Source organism: Oncorhynchus masou, unplaced genomic scaffold (genome assembly GCF_036934945.1).
Source record: "Oncorhynchus masou masou isolate Uvic2021 unplaced genomic scaffold, UVic_Omas_1.1 unplaced_scaffold_768, whole genome shotgun sequence".
NCBI lineage: Eukaryota > Metazoa > Chordata > Actinopteri > Salmoniformes > Salmonidae > Oncorhynchus > Oncorhynchus masou.
In genome coordinates, this window is record NW_027014146.1 from 100496 (window position 1) to 125000 (window position 24505).

The 24505-nt window shown below is 48.8% G+C and overlaps 1 protein-coding gene across 1 annotated transcript in view; it reads right to left on the minus strand.

The window, feature by feature from the left end:
• LOC135537406 (retinal-specific phospholipid-transporting ATPase ABCA4-like) overlaps nucleotides 1–24505 on the minus strand; it is a gene marked incomplete at its 5' end in the record, with an annotated part of 113541 nt that overhangs the window by 41439 nt on the left and 47597 nt on the right. The window contains 16 exon segments of the mRNA XM_064963576.1: nucleotides 1229–1398; nucleotides 2567–2641; nucleotides 2937–3042; nucleotides 3805–3837; nucleotides 6703–6797; nucleotides 11439–11628; nucleotides 11830–11928; nucleotides 12448–12572; nucleotides 13371–13537; nucleotides 13823–13888; nucleotides 17532–17586; nucleotides 17846–18051; nucleotides 18202–18307; nucleotides 21531–21712; nucleotides 22122–22259; nucleotides 24089–24228. Of these exon segments, the coding sequence (XP_064819648.1) occupies nucleotides 1229–1398; nucleotides 2567–2641; nucleotides 2937–3042; nucleotides 3805–3837; nucleotides 6703–6797; nucleotides 11439–11628; nucleotides 11830–11928; nucleotides 12448–12572; nucleotides 13371–13537; nucleotides 13823–13888; nucleotides 17532–17586; nucleotides 17846–18051; nucleotides 18202–18307; nucleotides 21531–21712; nucleotides 22122–22259; nucleotides 24089–24228 (1953 nt within the window).

Consider the following 24505-nt stretch of genomic DNA (forward strand, 5'->3'; position numbering starts at 1 on the left):
AGAGACAGGTTAGATAACAGATAGCTGTCACGGCATCTACTGATGTCTTCAACCTGGGAGAGGAGAGAGAGACAGACAGGTTAGATAACAGATAGCTGTCACGGCATCTACTGATGTCTTCAACCTGGGAGAGGAGAGAGAGAGACAGGTTAGGTAACAGATAGCTGTCACGGCATCTACTGATGTCTTCAACCTGGGAGAGGAGAGAGAGACAGACAGGTTAGATAACAGATAGCTGTCACGGCATCTACTGATGTCTTCAACCTGGGAGAGGAGAGAGAGACAGACAGGTTAGGTAACAGATAGCTGTCACGGCATCTACTGATGTCTTCAACCTGGGAGAGGAGAGAGAGAGAGACAGGTTAGGTAACAGATAGCTGTCACGGCATCTACTGATGTCTTCAACCTGGGAGAGGAGAGAGAGACAGACAGGTTAGATAACAGATAGCTGTCACGGCATCTACTGATGTCTTCAACCTGGGAGAGGAGAGAGACAGACAGGTTAGGTAACAGATAGCTGTCACGGCATCTACTGATGTCTTCAACCTGGGAGAGGAGAGAGAGACAGACAGGTTAGGTAACAGATAGCTGTCACGGCATCTACTGATGTCTTCAACCTGGGAGAGGAGAGAGAGACAGACAGGTTAGGTAACAGATAGCTGTCACGGCATCTACTGATGTCTTCAACCTGGGAGAGGAGAGAGAGACAGACAGGTTAGGTAACAGATAGCTGTCACGGCATCTACTGATGTCTTCAACCTGGGAGAGGAGAGAGAGACAGACAGGTTAGATAACAGATAGCTGTCACGGCATCTACTGATGTCTTCTACCTGGGAGAGGAGAGAGACAGACAGGTTAGATAACAGATAGCTGTCACGGCATCTACTGATGTCTTCAACTTGGGAGAGAGACAGCAGGGGGGGCTGCCTTAATCCACATAATTGGCGCCCGAGGAACAGTGGGGTTAACTGCCTTGCTCAGGGGCAGAACGACAGATTTGTACCTTGTCAGCTCGGGGGATTTCGATCCAGCAACCTTTTGGTTACTGGCCCAACGTTCCTACCCGCCAGGCTACCTGCCGCCCCTAAAAAGCTCTACACGATGAATCAACTGGCAAAACCCTCTTCATGACCCCTGACGGGATAAAGACCGTAGCATTGAATTGTCTCAGCACAAGCCTGTGATTAGTTCTGGTGTTGTTTTCAAAGAGGGAACCAGTGTAACTCACACAGTGACTTCAGACAGCTGTTCCTTGGTGAGGTTGAGGGGGTGGTTGATGGCTGTGATGCCGTACTCCATGGGGTCGACATTGCGCGGCAGGTGGGCCCTCAGAATGGCGTTGTTGGCCACATTCATGAAGGCCACCATGGCGTGCCAGCCTTTGTTGTTGTACCAGACCTGGTTTGGGGAGCAGAGGTGCGTTCAATATACAACTCATTTTGTAAAGAAAAGAAAAAAGGATTAGCTGGATGGGATTAGAGGTACTGTTCCTAGGGCCGTCATTGAAAATAAGAATTTGTTCTTGGCTGACTTGCCTAGTTAAATAAAGGTAAAAAAAAAAAAAACATTCAATTTATGATGTTTTTTTGTTATATTCTGAAATATGGAGTAATATACACTAACGTTCAACAGTTCAGGGTCATTTAGAAATGTCCTTGTTTTTGAAAGAAAATAAAAAAAATGTGTCCATTAAATTAACATAAAATTGATCAGAAATACAGTGTAGACATTGTTAATGTTATAAATCACTATTGTAGCTGTAAACGGCAGATTTTTAATGCAATATCTACATAGGCGTACAGAGGCCCATTATCAGCAACCATCACTCCTGTGTTCCAAAGGCACGTTGTGTTAGCTAATCCAAGTTTATCATTTTAAAAGGCTAATTGATCATTAGAAAACACTTTTGCAATTATGTTAGCACAGCTGAAAACTGTTGTCCTGAATAAAGAAGCAACAAACCTGGCCTTCTTTAAACGAGTTGAGGATCTGGAGCATCAGCATTTGTGGGTTCGATTACAGGCTCAAAATGGCCAGAAACAAATAACTTTCTTCTGAAACTCGCCAGTCTATTCTTGTTCTGGGAAATTAAGGCTATTCAATGCGAGAAATTGCCAAGAAAGTGAAGATCTCGTACAGCGCTGTGTACTACTCCCTTCACAGAACAGCGCAAACTGGCTCTAACCAGAATAGAAAGAGGAGTGGGAGGCCCCGGTGCACAACTGAGCAAGAGGACAAGTACATTAGAGTGTCTAGTTTGAGAAACAGACGCCTCACAAGTCCTAAACTGGCAGCTTCATTAAATAGTACCCGCAAAACACTAACAATTCCTACACTGTATTTCTGATCAATTTGATGTTATTTTATTGGAGAAAAGAAAATTGCTTTCTTTAAAAAAAAAAAATCTAAGTGATCCCAAACTTTTGAACGGTAGTGTACATACCAAAACAAATACAAATAAAACATTTAATAAAAATAATATAATGTTTTTCAATATAATGTCTCAGGTATCATGATAATATCATACCATGATTCAGAGGTATATGACAGCCTGTAACTAACTTACTTTGACATTGTATTCACTTTCCATGTATCTGAGGAAAGGTCCAATCTCCTGCAGCGATTGTTTTGTGTAGGGACCCTGCCGGAATTATTAAAAACAATATTGTGTAACTGAGCCAACTGTAAATCACACTCACTTAATTCCTACCACTACTACTACACGCTCCATCCCCCAGCCCAGGAGGCTGGTGAAAGGGAGGACAGCTCATAATAATGTCTGGAATGGATTGAATGGCATGGAAGATGTGTTTGATACCATTCCTTAAATTCCATTCCAGACATTACTATGGGCCCTTTCTCCCCAATGAAGGTGCCACCAGCCTCCTGTGCTCCAGAGCCCTGACCCACTAGGCCAGGTATGTAGTGATCAATACCCCAGTGACGTTGAGCATCTTCATCAGTTGAGAGAGGGTATCCTGGATCTGTTTAGGGCTGACTTCCAGTATGGGCAGCTGACCTCCAACAGACAGGCCTCCATACCTGAGGATCAACATCACAATCATACAGACAACCCTCCAACAGACAGGCCTCCAACAGACAACCCTCCAACAGACAGGCCTCCAACAGACAACCCTCCAACAGACAGGCCTCCAACAGACAGGCCTCCAACAGACAGGCCTCCAACAGACAGGCCTCCCAGACCTGAGGATCAACAACACAGACATACACACACCCCTCCAACAGACAGGCCCTCCAACAGACAGGCCCTCCAACAGACAGGTCCTCCAACAGACAGGCCCTCCAACAGACAGGCCCTCCAACAGACAGGCCCTCCAACAGACAGGCCCTCCAACAGACAGGCCCTCCAACAGACAGGCCTCCAACAGACAACCCCTCCAACAGACAACCCCTCCAACAAACAGGCCTCCAACAGACAGGACTCCCACAGACAACCCCTCCAACAGACAACCCTCCAACAGACAACCCTCCAACAGACAGGCCTCCAACAGACAGGACTCCAACAGACAGGCCTCCAACAGACAACCCCTCCAACAGACAACCCCTCCAACAGACAACCCCTCCAACAGACAACCCCTCCAACAGACAACCCCTCCAACAGACAGGCCTCCAACATACAGGCCTCCAACAGACAGGCCTCCATACAAACATATTACACAAAATCCCCCGAGACAAGAATCATCATTTCTATTATAGGGTGAAACAGTGTATGACAAATAAGCTAAACTTAAACTGATATTTAGTTTGCTATGAGGTATGTGTAGAAAATAAATAAAAGCATACCTTTGTTCATTCACCCAGTACTTGCTCTTCAAACTGGAAATGGAAAACAAAATAATAAAATGACTATAACAGATTAATTAAAGTTATAACGAAAACATTGTAACTTTAAGAGTTTTCCTAACATGTACTTGATGTTTACATACTGTACGTTGTGTAGAAAATGCCCAGATCAAAGAGAATGTGTTTTGTAAAGATGAAATGTGAAGTTAGTTGTCTAAATTGGATCTGAGTAAAATCCAGACCTCCTGCCTTCGTAACTAGTTACGCCCAGAGAACTGCCCTAAAGGCAGAAACGCCCATTACTGACCCGAGGGTATAAAACACGTGAGTTAAAAATCTACATATTAGTCTAAGTGACCCTGAGCTGCAGCCAAGGTCTGAGTGGTCAGAAAACCCAAAACGCAACACGAGGTTGAAGAAGACAAAAGGAACCTTTTAACAACCTATGCTACGGACGAGGAGCTGTATCTAAAGGGGGTGAATTCAAGCAGGACCACCCGGTCACCACTCTCCAAGGAACCGTGTGTCTACACTGTTTTCCCTCCCGCACTGGAACCATCCACACGGCTGATTCAGCTCTCCTCAGAAGACCTCCCTTTCAGAGTGAGGACGAGGAAACAGACCACTAAGAGAAAGGACACTGACATCGTGAGGAGAAACAGAGAATTACACCCGGTAACCAAAGACGGACCGCCATCAGAGAAGTCTGAATTCGTTCCACGCAGAGACAACCCTGTCGGAGACCTTCAACACGTAATTACACCGTTATATTAAGAGAGGCAGTTCGGGGCAAGTTTAGGGTTAAAATAAGCATAGCCGACAAATGCACCCAAGTGTGTTTTTCTCTTGTGTACTCTTTCTCTCTCTTTTTAAATCTCCATTTTGTGTAACACGTGTCATATTGTGTTGGTCTGCTAGGGACCTGTTGTCATCGTATTAAGTTCTAATCAATAGCCTAGACTGGGTGTGTGTGTGTATCTTCTATTAGCATTTTAGCTTGTTAGCAAATAAACAATCAACTCATTTGGTGTGGTACGGACTTATTTAGTGAGACTCGGCTTTGTGCAGATTCCCAGATTATGCGATGTTCAAAATGAGACTGTAGAGGAAATTGATAAATTGTTGTAAAATTGATATTCTGATATTCTTTGAGTTCATTTGGGAAATAGAAACTCAATAAAGCCAAACTTTCCCATGGTGCTCCCTGGTTAAGGAGTTAATAATTACCTGATTCATTTAATCACGTAATTATAAACCGATAACGTCTTGGTGACATGGGGGCAGTATTGAGTAGCTTGGATGAATAAGGTGCCCAGAGTAAACTGCCTGTTACTCTGTCCCAGATGCTAATATATGCATATTATTATAATCAGTGGACTATTATTAGTAGTATTGGATAGAAAACACTCTGAAGTTTCTACAACTGTTTGAATTATGTCTGTGAGTATAACAGAACTCATATGGCAGGCGAAAACCTGAGAAAAATCCAACCAGGAAGTGGGAAATCTGAGGCTTGTAGTTTTTTTAAACTCAGCCCCTATTGTAGATACAGTGGGATATTGGTTATGTTGCACTTCCTAAGGCTTCCACTAGACGTCAACCGTCTTTAGAAACTTGTTTGAGGATTCTACTATAAAGGAGGGGCTCATGAGAGCTGTTTGTCAAGTGGTCTGGCAGAGTGCCTTGGGCTCATGACGCGCGGTCACAAGAGAGTTAGCTCTCGTCCCATTGCTTTCCTACAGACAATGGAATTCCTCGGATGTAACATTATTGAAGATGTATGTTAAAAATATCCTAAAGATTGATTCTATACTTAATTTGGCATGTTTCTACGACCTGTAATATAACTTTTTGAACTTTTCGTCTGATGTTCGGCTGGACCTGAACATGCTTTTCGATTTGTTTACCAAACGCCCTAACAAAAGAGGCTATTTGGACATAAATGATGGACATTATCAAAAAAATCTAACATTTATGGTGGAACTGGGATTCCTGGGAGTGCATTCTGATGAAGATCATCAAAGGTAAGTGAATATTTATAATGCTATTTCTGAGTAATGTTGACTACCCAATATGACGGGTATCTTTTTGGCTGCTTTGTTGTCTAAAGGCTGTACTCAGATTATTGCATGGTTTGCTCTTTCCATAAAGTTTTTAAAAAAATCTGACACAGCGGTTGCATTAAGGAGAAGTAACTCTAATTTGTGTAACACTTGAATTTTCATCAATATTTATGATGAGTATTTCAGTAACTTGATGTGGCTCTATGCAAATTTTCAAAATCAATGCATGTTTTAGAACTACTAAACATAAAGCGCCAATGTAAAATGAGATTTTTTTAATATAAATGTGCACTTTGGCGAACAAAACATAGCATTTTTGAAATCAGACACTGTGACTGGATTAACGAGAATGTTATCTTTAAAATGGTGCCTAATACTTGTATGCTTGAGGAATTTTAATTATGAGATTTTTGTTGTTTTTGAATTTGGCGCCCTGCACTTTCACCAGCTGGTGGCGCTAACGTCCCACATATCTCAGAGAGGTTAATCATTCGGTGAGCAGCAGTCGTCACATCAATAATCAATACAGCGTCACCACAACTGTAACAGATTGACATATAATCAGTGGACTTCTGATGTTTGACATGGATGACCGTAACTCTACCACACCTGTCTGATATATATAACACACGTCCTGTGTGGCTCAGTCGCTAGAGCATGGCGCTTGCAACGCCAAGCGTCGTGGGTTCGATTCCCGGTAGGGCCACCCATATGTAAAAGTAGTGGCCCCAGCCGACTTGTAAGTCGCTTTGGACAAAAGCGTCTGCTAAATGGGATTTATTATTATTATTACTATGACGATGATCACAGTTGGCGATGTGTTGGACCCCCTTACCTTTGTCTGATGAGGCTGGGGTAGGTTTTAACCAGGTAGTCTGTAATGTTTCTATCAGTCAGGTCCAGCAGTATATCTCCCGTAGCCTCTTTCCTCTGTAAATACATCACACACATCACATTGGATACATTAAATACCATCACATTGGATACATTAAAACGGTACTGGAGGAGTGGTTAGGACTGGCTAGGGGTACTGGAGGAGTGGTTAGGACTGGCTAGAGGTACTGGAGGAGTGGTTAGGACTGGCTAGAGGTACTGGAGGAGTGGTTAGGACTGGCTAGAGGTACTGGAGTGGTTAGGACTGGCTAGGGGTACTGGAGGAGTGGTTAGGACTGGCTAGAGGTACTGGAGGAGTGGTTAGGACTGGCTAGAGGTACTGGAGGAGTGGTTAGGACTGGCTAGAGGTACTGGAGGAGTGGTTAGGACTGGCTAGGGGTACTGGAGGAGTGGTTAGGACTGGCTAGTGGTACTGGAGGAGTGGTTAGGACTGGCTAGTGGTACTGGAGGAGTAGTTAGGACTGGCTAGTGGTACTGGGGAGTGGTTAGGACTGGCTAGTGGTACTGGAGGTGTGGTTAGGACTGGCTAGAGGTACTGGAGGAGTGGTTAGGACTGGCTAGAGGTACTGGAGGAGTGGTTAGGACTGGCTAGGGGTACTGGAGGAGTGGTTAGGACTGGCTAGTGGTACTGGAGGAGTGGTTAGGACTGGCTAGTGGTACTGGAGGAGTGGTTAGGACTGGCTAGGGGTACTGGAGGAGTGGTTAGGACTGGCTAGGGGTACTGGAAGAGTGGTTAGAACTGGCTAGAGGTACTGGAGGAGTGGTTAGGAATGGCTAGAGGTACTGGAGGAGTGGTTAGGACTGGCTAGGGGTACTGGAGTGGTTAGGACTGGCTAGGGGTATTGGAGGAGTGGTTAGGACTGGCTAGAGGTATTGGAGGAGTGGTTAGGACTGGCTAGAGGTACTGGAGGAGTGGTTAGGACTGGCTAAAGGTACTGGAGTGGTTAGGACTGGCTAGAGGTACTGGAGGAGTAGTTAGGACTGGCTAGGGGTACTGGAGGAGTGGTTAGGACTGGCTAGAGGTACTGGAGGAGTGGTTAGGACTGGCTAGAGGTACTGGAGGAGTGGTTAGGACTGGCTAGAGGTACTGGAGTGGTTAGGACTGGCTAGGGGTACTGGAGGAGTGGTTAGGACTGGCTAGAGGTACTGGAGGAGTGGTTAGGACTGGCTAGAGGTACTGGAGGAGTGGTTAGGACTGGCTAGTGGTACTGGAGGAGTGGTTAGGACTGGCTAGTGGTACTGGAGGAGTAGTTAGGACTGGCTAGTGGTACTGGGGGAGTGGTTAGGACTGGCTAGTGGTACTGGAGGTGTGGTTAGGACTGGCTAGAGGTACTGGAGGAGTGGTTAGGACTGGCTAGAGGTACTGGAGGAGTGGTTAGGACTGGCTAGGGGTACTGGAGGAGTGGTTAGGACTGGCTAGTGGTACTGGAGGAGTGGTTAGGACTGGCTAGTGGTACTGGAGGAGTGGTTAGGACTGGCTAGGGGTACTGGAGGAGTGGTTAGGACTGGCTAGGGGTACTGGAAGAGTGGTTAGAACTGGCTAGAGGTACTGGAGGAGTGGTTAGGACTGGCTAGAGGTACTGGAGGAGTGGTTAGGACTGGCTAGGGGTACTGGAGTGGTTAGGACTGGCTAGGGGTATTGGAGGAGTGGTTAGGACTGGCTAGAGGTATTGGAGGAGTGGTTAGGACTGGCTAGAGGTACTGGAGGAGTGGTTAGGACTGGCTAAAGGTACTGGAGTGGTTAGGACTGGCTAGAGGTACTGGAGGAGTGGTTAGGACTGGCTAGAGGTACTGGAGGAGTGGTTAGGACTGGCTAGGGGTACTGGAGGAGTGGTTAGGACTGGCTTGGGCTATTGGAGGAGTGGTTAGGACTGGCTAGTGTTACTGGATGAGTGGTTAGGACTGGCTAGAGGTACTGAAGGAGTGGTTAGGACTGGCTAGGGGTACTGGAGGAGTGGTTAGGACTGGCTAGGGGTACTGGAGGAGTGGTTAGGACTGGCTAGTGGTACTGGAGGAGTGGTTACGACTAGCTAGGGGTACTGGAGGAGTGGTTAGGACTGGCTAGAGGTACTGGAGGAGTGGTTAGGACTGGCTAGGGGTACTGGAGGAGTGGTTAGGACTGGCTAGAGGTACTGGAGGAGTAGTTAGGACTGGCTAGAGGTACTGGGGGAGTGGTTAGGACTGGCTAGAGGTACTGGAGGAGTGGTTAGGACTGGCTAGAGGTACTGGGGAGTGGTTAGGACTGGCTAGAGGTACTGGAGGAGTGGTTAGGACTGGCTAGAGGTACTGGAGGAGTGGTTAGGACTGGCTAGGGGTACTGGAGGAGTGGTTAGGACTGGCTAGAGGTACTGGAGGAGTGGTTAGTACTGGCTAGTGGTACTGGAGTGGTTAGGACTGGCTAGTGGTACTGGAGGAGTGGTTAGGACTGGCTAGGGGTACTGGGGGAGTGGTTAGGACTGGCTAGAGGTACTGGAGGAGTGGTTAGGACTGGCTAGGGGTACTGGGGGAGTGGTTAGGACTAGCTAGTGGTACTGGAGGAGTGGTTAGGACTGGCTAGAGGTACTGGAGGTGTGGTTAGGACTGGCTAGAGGTACTGGAGGAGTGGTTAGGACTGGCTAGAGGTACTGGGGGAGTGGTTAGGACTGGCTAGTGGTACTGGAGGAGTGGTTAGGACTGGCTAGAGGTACTGGAGGAGTGGTTAGGACTGGCTAGAGGTACTGGAGGAGTGGTTAGGACTGGCTAGAGGTCCTGGAGGAGTGGTTAGGACTGGCTAGACGTACTGGGGAGTGGTTAGGACTGGCTAGTGGTACTGGAGGAGTGGTTAGGACTGGCTAGAGGTACTGGAGGTGTGGTTAGGACTGGCTAGAGGTACTGGAGGAGTGGTTAGGACTGGCTAGAGGTACTGGAGGAGTGGTTAGGACTGGCTAGGGGTACTGGAGGAGTGGTTAGGACTGGCTAGAGGTACTGGAGGAGTGGTTAGGACTGGCTAGAGGTACTGGGGGAGTGGTTAGGACTGGCTAGAGGTACTGGGGGAGTGGTTAGGACTGGTTAGAGGTACTGGAGGAGTGGTTAGGACTGGCTAGAGGTACTGGAGGAGTGGTTAGGACTGGCTAGGGGTACTGGAGTGGTTAGGACTGGCTAGAGGTACTGGAGGAGTGGTTAGGCCTGGCTAGGGGTACTGGAGGAGTGGTTAGGACTGGCTAGAGGTACTGGAGGAGTGGTTAGGACTGGCTAGAGGTACTGGAGGAGTGGTTAGGACTGGCTAGGGGTACTGGAGGAGTGGTTAGGACTGGCTAGGGGTACTGGAGGAGTGGTTAGGACTGGCTAGGGGTACTGGAGTGGTTAGGACTGGCTAGAGGTACTGGAGGAGTGGTTAGGCCTGGCTAGGGGTACTGGAGGAGTGGTTAGGACTGGCTAGAGGTACTGGAGGAGTGGTTAGGACTGGCTAGTGGTACTGGGGGAGTGGTTAGGACTGGCTAGGGGTACTGGAGGAGTGGTTAGGACTGGCTAGTGGTACTGGAGTGGTTAGGACTGGCTAGTGGTACTGGAGGAGTGGTTAGGACTGGCTAGGGGTACTGGAGGAGTGGTTAGGACTGGCTAGTGGTACTGGAGTGGTTAGGACTGGCTAGTGGTACTGGGGGAGTGGTTAGGACTGGCTAGGGGTACTGGAGGAGTGGTTAGGACTGGCTAGGGGTACTGGAGGAGTGGTTAGGACTGGCTAGTGGTACTGGAGGAGTGGTTAGGACTGGCTAGGGGTACTGGAGGAGTGGTTAGGACTGGCTAGTGGTACTGGGGGAGTGGTTAGGACTGGCTAGGGGTACTGGAGGAGTGGTTAGGACTGGCTAGAGGTACTGGAGTGGTTAGGACTGGCTAGAGGTACTGGAGTGGTTAGGACTGGCTAGAGGTACTGGAGGAGTGGTTAGCACTGGCTAGGGGTACTGGAGTGGTTAGGACTGGCTAGAGGTACTGCAGGAGTGGTTAGGACTGGCTAGGGGTACTGGAGGAGTGGTTAGGACTGGCTAGTGGTACTGGAGTGGTTAGGACTGGCTAGGGGTACTGGAGGAGTGGTTAGGACTGGCTAGAGGTACTGGAGGACAGGTTACAGGAGGACAGGTTACAAAAGGACAGGTTACTGAGGACAGGTTTCTGGAGGACAGGTTGCAGGAGGACAGGTTACTAAAGGACAGGTTACTGGAGGACAGGTTACTAAAGGACAGGTTTCTGGAGGACAGGTTACTAAAGGACAGGTTACTGGAGGACAGGTTACAGGAGGACAGGTTACAGGAGGACAGGTTACTAAAGGACAGGTTACTGAGGACAGGTTACTAAAGGACAGGTTACTGAGGACAGGTTACTGGAGGACACGTTACAGGAGGACTGGTTACTGGAGGACGGGTTACTGGAGGACAGGTTACTAAAGGACAGGTCACTGGAGGACAGGTTACTGGAGGACAGGTTACAGGAGGACAGGTTACTAAAGGACAGGTTACTGAGGACAGGTTACTAAAGGACAGGTTACTGAGGACAGGTTACTGAGGACAGGTTACTAAAGGACAGGTTACTGGAGGACAGGTTACTGGAGGACAGGTTACTGGAGGAGAGGTTACTGGAGGACAGGTTACTGTTGTAACATATAAGAAACATCCAGTAGACACAGAGAACAGTCAGTATACTGACCTGCATAGGGGGCAGCCCCCCAGCTCCGATTGGACAGATGGGTAACATGGTCAGCTTCTTATTGGTGCTGCACTGGCAGGAAGGGGAGGGGTTTAGCGGGTGCCACTCAGGGCTCTGCAGGATGTTATTGGCTATTGAAGAAACCGCAGGTGTCTCCCAGGCCAATGTCTCGTTCTCACAGGGCAGGTTTCTGTACGGACGAAGCAAACACACACGCACGTGCACGTGCACATGCACATGCACGCGCGCACACACACACACACACACACACACACACACACACACAATATACATTAGCAGAGAACTTGGTGATTTATAGTTAGTAGAGTAGAGAAAGATTTCAGAATATTAGTCAAAACACAGTCTTCAACCTAGAGCGGCTGGTACTCACTGTAGAGGGCTTCCTGCCATACAGCGAGTGCCGAGGCCAGGGGGGTTCAGCAACACCTTGGTGAAATGTCTCATCTGGTAGTTTTCCAGTCGCTCGTTACTGAGAAACGGAGGAAGAAAGAGAAGAAGAACAGGTTGAAGACCAGGGTCATGACCTCCTGGTTAGATACCTAATATAATGTGATGAGAACAGGAAGACCAGGGTCATGACCTCCTGGTTAGATACCTAATATAATGTGATGAGAACAGGAAGACCAGGGTCATGACCTCCTGGTTAGATACCTAATATAATGTGATGAGAACAGGAAGACCAGGGTCATGACCTCCTGGTTAGATACCTAATATAATGTGATGAGAACAGGGAGAACAGGGTCATGACCTCCTGGTTAGATACCTAATATAATGTGATGAGAACAGGAAGACCAGGGTCATGACCTCCTGGTTAGATACCTAATATAATGTGATGCATCTGCAAGCACAAAACAATTCAGGTGGCTGGTCCAAGACCATGAGGTCAGGACCAGCCAGGGTCAGAGTATTCAGACATTGAGATTAAAATCCTGTGTTGGGTTCTCTTGGTGAGTTTCCTGTATCATTCTCCAAACCTCGAAAGACTAACCTGAAGAAAGTTAGCTGCTTTCCATACATCCAGGGAGTGAGGATGAGGGGGGGGTACTCTCCAAACGGAGGTACGATCATGGTGAAGATCAGGGCTATCAGGACGAAGCTCGCAGGCAGGACGATCTGGGGACACGAAACCATTCACACTATTACTCAAAGGGATACCATCCCAGTTTTACTCTGATCTTATGTGACCTGACCTGGTATAATATTCTAACTGAATAACAAACCATCCCCTAGCCCATAGCCCCTGACCAGCAGGGCCAGGAAGTGCTTTATGACCAGAATACCTTCCCATCTATATTTTATCTCTCCCTTCCTTCCACCACCCATCCCACTCTCCCACCTTCAACCACCCATCACACCCTCCCAACATCCCTCCCTCCATTCCACCCACCACCCATCCCACCCCCCCAACCATCCCTCCATCCCACCATCCCAACATCCCTCCCTCCATCCCACCCACCACCCACCCCCCACCATCCCTCCACCCCAACATCCCTCCCTCCATCCCACCATCCCTCCATCCCACCCACCCACCACCCACCACCCATCTCACCCCCCACCATCCCTCCTTCCCTCCATCCCACCCACCCCCCACCATCAATCCACCCCAACATCCCTCCCTCCATCCCACCATCCCTCCATCCCACCCACCAACCACCCATCCCACCATCCCTCCTTCCCTCCATCCCCCCACCCCCCACCATCCCTCCTTCCCTCCATCCCACCATCCCTCCTTCCCTCCATCCCACCCACCACCATCCCACCATCCCTCCCTCCCACCCTCCATCCCACCCCCCACCATCCTTCCCTCCCTCCATCCCACCCACCACCCATCCCACCTCCCCACCATCCCTCCCTCCATCCCACCCACCCCCCTCCCTCCCTCCATCCCTCTATCTAGTTGTAGTCCAAAACCTGTGCGAGGAAGTCTTTGTATGATCTGGTAGCATGGTGAAACCTCTTGACCAGCAGGGCCAGAAACTGCTTCATGACCAGATTGGCTCCTTTGACCTGACTCGACCCTTTCCCGGCGCTGTCGTCATGGTTACCCCCACCGTTGGCCTGCTTCAGACCGTTAGCCTCTGAGGAAAGTAGCAGAAGACAGTCATTAGGAAGTGGATATATTTGACCGGCAGGTACAAAGGTTAAGGTTTAGGCACAGGGTTCCTCAAAATGTGTTAGCTTGCTGAGCTAAATCATTAGCTTAGGATTTCAGGAAAGATAGTCTCGCTTGGTCTGACTTACATGCTTAGCCAAAGAGATACTTTGAGTCTTGTCTTGTCAGACTAAAAGCACCAACCATTTAAATGTCTCTAGGCAAAGCGCCTGGTGTGAAAACAGGCAGAGGTTTAGTGATGGATTCTAACCTTCAGATTCATCCTCCACACCAACTTTACTGCAGCTTTTGGTTCTCTTCAGCAACATCCACTGTTCTATGGTAGGGTGGTCCACAGTTCACAGCACAAGACATCAAAAACACTTCACAACACAGCACCATGACACTTCACAACAACAACGTCATCGTCGACAACAACAACACAAATTACTTAAAAGAGGAGCATTCATAAGTTGGAAAAAGAAGGTAGGAGGTAAATTGGAGAGGAGGAGACTGTAGGGACAGTGAGTGTGGTAAATTGGAGAGGAGTAGACTGTAGGGACAGTGAGTGTGGTAAATTGGAGAGGAGTAGACTGTAGGGACAGTGAGTGTGGTAAATTGGAGAGGAGTAGACTGTAGGGACAGTGAGTGTGGTAAATTGGAGAGGAGGAGACTGTAGGGACAGTGAGTGTGGTAAATTGGAGAGGAGTAGACTGTAGGGACAGTGAGTGTGGTAAATTGGAGAGGAGCAGACTGTAGGGACAGTGAGTGTGGTAAATTGGAGAGGAGGAGACTGTAGGGACAGTGAGTGTGGTAAATTGGAGAGGAGGAGACTGTAGGGACAGTGAGTGTGGTAAATTGGAGAGGAGTAGACTGTAGGGACAGTGAGTGTGGTAAATTGGAGAGGAGTAGACTGTAGGGACAGTGAGTGTGGTAAATTGGAGAGGAGTAGACTGTAGGGACAGTGAGTATGGTAAATTGGAGAGGAGTAGACTGCAGGGACAGTGAGTGTGGTAAATTGGAGAGGAGTAGACTGTAGGGACAGTGAGTGTGGTAAATTGGAGAGGAGTAGACTGTAGGGACAGTGAGTGTGGTAAATTGGAGAGGAGTAGACTGTAGGGACAGTGAGTGTGGTAAATTGGAGAGGAGTAGACTGTAGGGACAGTGAGTGTGGTAAATTGGAGAGGAGCAGACTGTAGGGACAGTGAGTGTGGTAAATTGGAGAGGAGGAGACTGTAGGGACAGTGAGTGTGGTAAATTGGAGAGGAGCAGACTGTAGGGACAGTGAGTGTGGTAAATTGGAGAGGAGTAGACTGTAGGGACAGTGAGTGTGGTAAATTGGAGAGGAGCAGACTGTAGGGACAGTGAGTGTGGTAAATTGGAGAGGAGGAGACTGTAGGGACAGTGAGTGTGGTAAATTGGAGAGGAGGAGACTGTAGGGACAGTGAGTGTGGTAAATTGGAGAGGAGTAGACTGTAGGGACAGTGAGTGTGGTAAATTGGAGAGGAGTAGACTGTAGGGACAGTGAGTGTGGTAAATTGGAGAGGAGTAGACTGTAGGGACAGTGAGTATGGTAAATTGGAGAGGAGTAGACTGCAGGGACAGTGAGTGTGGTAAATTGGAGAGGAGTAGACTGTAGGGACAGTGAGTGTGGTAAATTGGAGAGGAGTAGACTGTAGGGACAGTGAGTGTGGTAAATTGGAGAGGAGTAGACTGTAGGGACAGTGAGTGTGGTAAATTGGAGAGGAGTAGACTGTAGGGACAGTGAGTGTGGTAAATTGGAGAGGAGCAGACTGTAGGGACAGTGAGTGTGGTAAATTGGAGAGGAGGAGACTGTAGGGACAGTGAGTGTGGTAAATTGGAGAGGAGGAGACTGTAGGGACAGTGAGTGTGGTAAATTGGAGAGGAGTAGACTGTAGGGACAGTGAGTGTGGTAAATTGGAGAGGAGTAGACTGTAGGGACAGTGAGTGTGGTAAATTGGAGAGGAGTAGACTGTAGGGACAGTGAGTGTGGTAAATTGGAGAGGAGCAGGCTGTAGGGACAGTGAGTGTGGTAAATTGGAGAGGAGTAGACTGTAGGGACAGTGAGTGTGGTAAATTGGAGAGGCGTAGACTGTAGGGACAGTGAGTGTGGTAAATTGGAGAGGAGGAGACTGTAGGGACAGTGAGTGTGGTAAATTGGAGAGGAGTAGACTGTAGGGACAGTGAGTGTGGTAAATTGGAGAGGAGGAGACTGTAGGGACAGTGAGTGTGGTAAATTGGAGAGGAGTAGACTGTAGGGACAGTGAGTGTGGTAAATTGGAGAGGAGTAGACTGTAGGGACAGTGAGTGTGGTAAATTGGAGAGGAGCAGGCTGTAGGGACAGTGAGTGTGGTAAATTGGAGAGGAGGAGACTGTAGGGACAGTGAGTGTGGTAAATTGGAGAGGAGTAGACTGTAGGGACAGTGAGTGTGGTAAATTGGAGAGGAGTAGACTGTAGGGACAGTGTGTGTGTAAATTGGAGAGGAGTAGACTGTAGGGACAGTGAGTATGGTAAATTGGAGAGGAGTAGACTGTAGGGACAGTGAGTGTGGTAAATTGGAGAGGAGTAGACTGTAGGGACAGTGAGTGTGGTAAATTGGAGAGGAGTAGGCTGTAGGGACAGTGAGTGTGGTAAATTGGAGAGGAGTAGACTGTAGGGACAGTGAGTGTGGTAAATTGGAGAGGAGTAGACTGTAGGGACAGTGAGTGTGGTAAATTGGAGAGGAGTAGACTGTAGGGACAGTGAGTGTGGTAAATTGGAGAGGAGTAGGATGTAGGGACAGTGAGTGTGGTAAATTGGAGAGGAGGAGACTGTAGGGACAGTGAGTGTGGTAAATTGGAGAGGAGAAGGCTGTAGGGACAGTGAGTGTGGTAAATTGGAGAGGAGTAGACTGTAGGGACAGTGAGTGTGGTAAATTGGAGAGGCGTAGACTGTAGGGACAGTGAGTGTGGTAAATTGGAGAGGAGTAGACTGTAGGGACAGTGAGTGTGGTAAATTGGAGAGGAGGAGACTGTAGGGACAGTGAGTGTGGTAAATTGGAGAGGAGGAGACTGTAGGGACAGTGAGTGTGGTAAATTGGAGAGGAGTAGACTGTAGGGACAGTGAGTGTGGTAAATTGGAGAGGAGTAGACTGTAGGGACAGTGAGTGTGGTAAATTGGAGAGGAGGAGACTGTAGGGACAGTGAGTGTGGTAAATTGGAGAGGAGTAGACTGTAGGGACAGTGAGTGTGGTAAATTGGAGAGGAGCAGACTGTAGGGACAGTGAGTGTGGTAAATTGGAGAGGAGGAGACTGTAGGGACAGTGAGTGTGGTAAATTGGAGAGGAGGAGACTGTAGGGACAGTGAGTGTGGTAAATTGGAGAGGAGTAGACTGTAGGGACAGTGAGTGTGGTAAATTGGAGAGGAGTAGACTGTAGGGACAGTGAGTGTGGTAAATTGGAGAGGAGCAGGCTGTAGGGACAGTGAGTGTGGTAAATTGGAGAGGAGTAGACTGTAGGGACAGTGAGTGTGGTAAATTGGAGAGGAGTAGACTGTAGGGACAGTGTGTGTGGTAAATTGGAGAGGAGTAGACTGTAGGGACAGTGAGTGTGGTAAATTGGAGAGGAGTAGACTGTAGGGACAGTGAGTGTGGTAAATTGGAGAGGAGGAGACTGTAGGGACAGTGAGTGTGGTAAATTGGAGAGGAGTGGACTGTAGGGACAGTGAGTGTGGTAAATTGGAGAGGAGTAGACTGTAGGGACAGTGAGTGTGGTAAATTGGAGAGGAGTAGACTGTAGGGACAGTGAGTGTGGTAAATTGGAGAGGAGGAGACTGTAGGGACAGTGAGTGTGGTAAATTGGAGAGGAGTAGACTGTAGGGACAGTGAGTGTGGTAAATTGGAGAGGAGTAGACTGTAGGGACAGTGAGTGTGGTAAATTGGAGAGGAGTAGGATGTAGGGACAGTGAGTGTGGCATTTACCTGGAGTTTTGGTATTGGCTGCTGCCTCCCCATCTGCTGTCACCTTCAGAAAAATCTGGAAGCAAGAAACATCAGCTATTCATTTGGACCCAATGTATGTGTTCAAATACAATACAGGCCACCTACTATTGTACCACTGACCATGTGTGCCAAATTTCACCATGATCCCGAGTATGTACCTTCCCCTCCTCCCCATTCTCACCTCCCCTACCACCTTCCCCTCCTCCCCAGTCCTATCTCCCCTACCCCCAGTCTCACCTCCCCTACCACATTCCCCTCCTCCCCAGTCCTATCTCCCCTACCCCCAGTCTCACCTCCTCCAGTGAGGTGTCAGAGATGCCGAAGCTGCTGAGGCCCATGTCTCCCAGTGTTTCCTCTAGTTCTCTGAAGAGCGAGGCGTAGGCCCGGTGCTTGAACCCCTTGTTGGGCAGCAGGAAGGTCAGCTCCTGGCCGATGGCCTCAATCAGCTTGGCTTCTGGGACGTGGTGATGGATCAGCGTGGTGATGTTGTCCACGTCACCTGGGAGAAGATAAAGGTTTTGTACATAGATAGATCGTTTGATTGACATATTGATGATGAGGGAAGGTTGACATGGAGTGAATATTACAGAACTAGTGGTTGATTAGAGTATCTAGACACACACACACGATCACACACACACTTCCCCACCATCCAGAGCTCTCTCCAGCTGCTGGGACTGGCCCTGCGATTCCTCTTTCACCTTGGTGCAGGTGGAACAGGTACAGGAACACTCTGAGGCACAGTCACACTCATTCTGATAGACGGAGAGAGAGAGAGAGAGAAGCACAGAGAAAGAGCGAGAGAGCAAGAGAGAGAGAGAGAGAGACAGAAGAAACAACAACACTTTAAAATTTGACCCGTTTCAAGAAACTAGGTGTATGTTGCACGTCCATATTTCACAGGAGAGGCTTTGTTTATACATTTTTTTTTACATTTTTTTTTGGCAGAAATGCATTCTGGAACATCTGAACTATCATGTGACCTAATAACAACAACTTGTATGTCGTCTGTAAATACGAATGAAATGGTTAAATAACGAGCCTAGTTGGTTTAGCCACGGAAAAATACAGGAACCTTCTCGTAAGCCATGATTGGCTGAGATAATGAGTGGGCTGGACATGCCGAGAGATGATTTCGGATTGGTCTGCCATGTAGCATGCTTCTGTCTATCACATGAGCTGCTAAGTATGTGTGGATAATCCTGTCGATCGCGGCTTTCTTTGAAAGATATGAAGACCTGAAAAGGTTTAGCTGTTGCTCTCGTCATTGCTGCCCTGAGGTGGTTCCTTGAGGCTCAGTTGGGAGAGCATGGTGCTTGCAACGGCAGGGTTGTGGGTTCGATTCCCACGGGGGACCAGTACGAGAATGTATGCACTCACTACTGTAAGTTGCTCTGGACAAGAGCGTCTGCTAAATGGCCCAAATATATACATATATTTAATAGTGCTATTGGGAAAAAATTGCGCTGGAGGATGATCGTGCCATGCTGAAGATGAATCAGACGAAATCCCTGATTTTGGTAAGAACATTTTAATTGAACCAGACTTCGTATAGTCTTCAGATGACAATGGTGGGAAAGAAACGGTGTCTTTTGTCACGGGAGAAGTTGACCGAGTTTTGAAATCAGTGGAATGCCCGGTCAAAGCAGATGATTTCCAAATGTGGAGAAAGTAGAAAGACTGTTGGATAAAACCCCTGTCTCCGGATTACATCTTCAAACGAAGGGCAACCATGGCAACCGTGACAGAGGAAGAAACATTCATCCAGGTGTACAGGTAAGAGTCTAGCTACATTTTCAGGCATTATATGTTTCTAATTTTGTCAGAAAGTTGTTTTCATTTCAAGTTAAGTCCTACTTTTAGCTAGCTATCTAACGTTAGCTGGCTGGCTCGCTATCTAACGTTACGTGTACGATCTGTGTATAGCTAATGTTAGCTGGCTGGCTCGCTAGCTAACGTTACGTGTACGATCTGTGTATAGCTAATGTTAGCTGGCTGGCTCGCTAGCTAACGTTACGTGTACGATCTGTGTATAGCTAATGTTAGCTGGCTGGCTCGCTAGCTAACGTTACAAGTACAATCTGTGTATAGCTAATGTTAGCTGGCTGGCTCGCTAGCTAACGTTACATGTACGATCTGTGTATAGCTAATGTTAGCTGGCTGGCTCGCTAGCTAACGTTACGTGTACGATCTGTGTATAGATAATGTTAGCTGGCTGGCATGCTAGCTAAAGTCACGTGTACGATCTGTGTATAGCTAATGTTAGCTGGCTGGCTCGCTAGCTAACGTTACGTGTACGATCTGTGTATAGCTAATGTTAGCTGGCTGGCTCGCTAGCTAACGTTATGTGTACGATCTGTGTATAGCTAATGTTAGCTGGCTGGCTCGCTAGCTAACGTTACGTGTACGATCTGTGTATAGCTAATGTTAGCTGGCTGGCTCGCTAGCTAATGTTACGTGTACGATCTGTGTATAGCTAATGTTAGCTGGCTGGCTCGCTAGCTAACGTTACGTGTATGATCTGTGTATAGCTAATGTTAGCTGGCTGGCTCGCTAACTAACGCTACGCTAATAATCTGTGTAGGAGCTCGAGAAAGGTATACCTGAACATTCAAGGGCCATTTTCTCAAAAGTGGGGATACAAGTTCATCAACTTTCAAAGCGGAGTTACTTTCCCTTTTTTTCCTCGACTGTAGTGTGTGATTTACCATTTTCAAGCTTTGAGTCTCCTTTATCCAATGTAAAAATGCTGTTACTAAGGACTGAATCCAGTTGGTGGTCACAAATACATGTGTACATAGAGATATTCAGATCCACAGTCACACTCATTCCGACAGAGAGAAGGACAACATAATTGTAACACTCTACCAGGTCCTTTACACAAAGCTACTCTACCAGGTCCTTCACACATAGCTACTCTACCAGGTCCTTCACACAGAGCTACTCTACCAGGTCCTTCACACAGAGCTACTCTACCAGGTCCTTCACACAGAGCTACTCTACCAGGTCCTTTACACAGAGACTCTCTACCAGGTCCTTTACACAGAGACTCTCTACCAGGTCCTTTACACAGAGACTCTCTACCAGGTCCTTTACACAGAGACTCTCTACCAGGTCCTTCACACAGAGCTACTCTACCAGGTCCTTTACACAGAGACTCTCTACCAGGTCCTTCACACAGAGCTACTCTACCAGGTCCTTTACACAGAGACTCTCTACCAGGTCCTTTACACAGAGACTCTCTACCAGGTCCTTTACATAGAGCTACTCTACCAGGTCCTTCACACAGAGACTCTCTACCAGGTCCTTTACACAGAGACTCTCTACCAGGTCCTTTACATAGAGCTACTCTACCAGGTCCTTTACACAGAGACTCTCCACCAGGTCCTTCACACAGAGCTACTCTACCAGGTCCTTTACACAGAGACTCTCTACCAGGTCCTTTACACAGAGACTCTCTACCAGGTCCTCTACACAGAGACTCTCTACCAGGTCCTTTACACAAAGCTACTCTACCAGGTCCTTTACACAGAGCTACTCTACCAGGTCCTTTACACAGAGCTACTCTACCAGGTCCTTTACACAGAGCTACTCTACCAGGTCCTTTACACAGAGCTACTCTACCAGGTCCTTTACACAGAGACACTCTACCAGGTCCTTTACACTCTTTAACACAGAGGCACTCAGAGGCATATAGTTATTCTGAGGGAGGATAATGACAACATAAGCATCGTCCACCTTAGCCAATTATCTGGCCCTTTTAATACTATTCTACTGGATCCCCTTCTCCTGTTGAATACTATTCTAGTGTATCTCCTGTTGAATACTATTCTAGTGTATCTCCTGTTGAATACTATTCTAGTGTATCTCCTGTTGAATACTATTCTAGTGTATCTCCTGTTGAATACTATTCTAGTGTATCTCCTGTTGAATACTATTCTAGTGTATCTCCTGTTGAATACTATTCTAGTGTATCACCTCTTTTTTCCTCACGTCCTTCATGCGTCGGACCAGGGTGAGGTAGAATCCCACTCCGAAGCAGTTCTTGAGGAAGAGGGGGGAGCCACAGCAATGGAGCTGGCCCTTAGAGATGATGGCGACACGGTCACTCAACAGGTCAGCCTCGTCCATGTGGTGAGTGGACAGGATCACTGTACGGCCTGCGGTAGAGGTTAGAGGTCAGGACTAGGAGCTAGGTCACTCAACAGGTCTGCCTAGTCCATGTGGTGAGTGGACATGATCACTGTACGGCCTAGGGTTAGAGGTTAGAGGTCAGAGGTCAGGACTAGGAGCTAGGTGACTCAACAGGTCAGCCTCGTCCATGTGGTGAGTGGACAGGGACACTTGCACGCCCTGGGAGACAGGGGTCAAAGGTTAGAGAGAGTTGATTGTAGTGCTTGGATAGGGAAGCAAGCTGCAGACAAGGTGGAGCAGGGATCGGAAACACCAGTCCTTGAAGGCCTGAGTATCTGCTGGTTCTCTCTTCAGCCTGGCACTGAATTGCTCATAGAGAAGTGCTGAAACACGGTTTCCCAGGTCTAAACCATGTGTAGTGGCTAGGGGTGGTACCTGTGCGGTATTTGAGTAGCAGGTCCCAGATGGATCGTCTGGAGTAAGGGTCGACCCCCGACGTGGGCTCATCCAGGATCACAATCTTTGACCCCCCAACAAATGCCATGGCAACAGACAGCTTCCTCTGCATACCCCCTGCACAGAGTGAGAACGGACGTTAGGTGAAACACAATAAACTATGTACGCTAGGGCCTCTGGCTAATTCATTTGCAGCAGCAAAGGTTCGACAAAGAAAAAAAGGAGGACCTCAAAACAGTATCTGCTCACAAGTGTGTTTCATGCCTTAGGTCTCCATGAGAACCTGGCTGACCCCCCCTGAGAGGTCCTGTGCCTCGTTGTCTCCTCCCTGAGAGGTCCTGTGACTCGTTGTCTCCCCCTGAGAGGTCCTGTGCCTCGTTGTCTCCCCCCTGAGAGGTCCTATGCCTCGTTGTCTCCTCCCTGAGAGGTCCTGTGCCTCGTTGTCTCCCCCCTGAGAGGTCCTATGACTCGTTGTCTCCCCCTGAGAGGTCCTGTGCCTCGTTGTCTCCCCCTGAGAGGTCCTATGCCTCGTTGTCTCCTCCCTGAGAGGTCCTATGACTCGTTGTCTCCCCCTGAGAGGTCCTATGCCTCGTTGTCTCCCCCCTGAGAGGTCCTATGCCTCGTTGTCTCCCCCCTGAGAGGTCCTATGCCTCGTTGTCTCCCCCCTGAGAGGTCCTGTGACTCGTTGTCTCCCCCTGAGAGGTCCTATGCCTCGTTGTCTCCCCCTGAGAGCTCCTGTGCCTCGTTGTCTCCCCCCTGAGAGGTCCTATGCCTCGTTGTCTCCCCCCTGAGAGTTCCTGTGCCTCGTTGTCTCCCCCTGAGAGTTCCTGTGCCTCGTTGTCTCCTCCCTGAGAGGTCCTGTGCCTCGTTGTCTCCCCCTGAGAGGTCCTGTGCCTCGTTGTCTCCCCCTGAGAGGTCCTGTGCCTCGTTGTCTCCCCCCTGAGAGGTCCTGTGCCTCGTTGTCTCCTCCCTGAGAGGTCCTATGCCTCGTTGTCTCCCCCCTGAGAATTCCTGTGCCTCGTTGTCTCCTCCCTGAAAGGTCCTGTGCCTCGTTGTCTCCTCCCTGAGAGGTCCTATGCCTCGTTGTCTCCCCCCTGAGAGGTCATGTGCCTCGTTGTCTCCCCCCTGAAAGGTCCTGTGACTCATTGTCTCCCCCTGAGAGGTCCTGTGCCTCGTTGTCTCCCCCTGAGAGGTCCTGTGCCTCGTTGTCTCCCCCTGAGAGGTCCTGTGCCTCGTTGTCTCCTCCCTGAGAGGTCCTGTGCCTCGTTGTCTCCTCCCTGAAAGGTCCTGTGCCTCGTTGTCTCCTCCCTGAGAGGTCCTATGCCTCGTTGTCTCCCCCCTGAGAGGTCATGTGCCTCGCTGTCTCCTCCCTGAGAGGTCCTGTGACTCGTTGTCTCCCCCTGAGAGGTCCTATGCCTCGTTGTCTCCCCCCTGAAAGGTCCTGTGCCTCGTTGTCTCCTCCCTGAGAGGTCCTGTGCCTCGTTGTCTCCTCCCTGAGAGGTCCTGTGCCTCGTTGTCTCCTCCCTGAGAGGTCCTGTGACTCGTTGTCTCCCCCTGAGAGGTCCTATGCCTCGTTGTCTCCTAGTCTCTCTTATGAGGCAAGCCCACACACCCAGCCTGACCCACCTGAGAGGTTCTGTGCCTCCTAGTCTCTCTTATGAGGCAAGCCCACACACCCAGCCTGACCCACCTGAGAGGTTCTGTGCCTCCTAGTCTCTCTTATGAGGCAGGCCCACACACCCAGCCTGACCCACCTGAGAGGTTCTGTGCCTCCTCGTCTCTCTTATGAGGCAAGCCCACACACCCAGCCTGACCCACCTGAGAGGTTCTGTGCCTCCTAGTCTCTCTTATGAGGCAGGCCCACACACCCAGCCTGACCCACCTGAGAGGTTCTGTGCCTCCTAGTCTCTCTTATGAGGCAAGCCCACACACCCAGCCTGACCCACCTGAGAGGTTCTGTGCCTCCTCGTCTCTCTTATGAGGCAGGCCCAGGTCCTCCAGCATGACCTTGACCGCCTGCTGGGCCTCAGCCTGAGAGGTGCCCTTCAGCATGGAGTAGAACAGGATATGTTCCTCCACCGTCAGACTGGACAGAGAGGAGGGAGAGAGGTTGTCAGTCACTACAGCAGACACGTGAACAAACGGCTGAACTGTTATTAATTGTAGGAAACAAACGTTCATCAATCTTGCTATGTCATCAATCTGCTATGTCATCAATCTTGCTATGTCATCAATCTGTTATGTCATCAATCTTGCTATGTCATCAATCTGTTATGTCATCAATCTGTTATGTCATCAATCTGTTATGTCATCAATCTGTTATGTCATCAATCTGCTATGTCATCAATCTGTTATGTCATCAA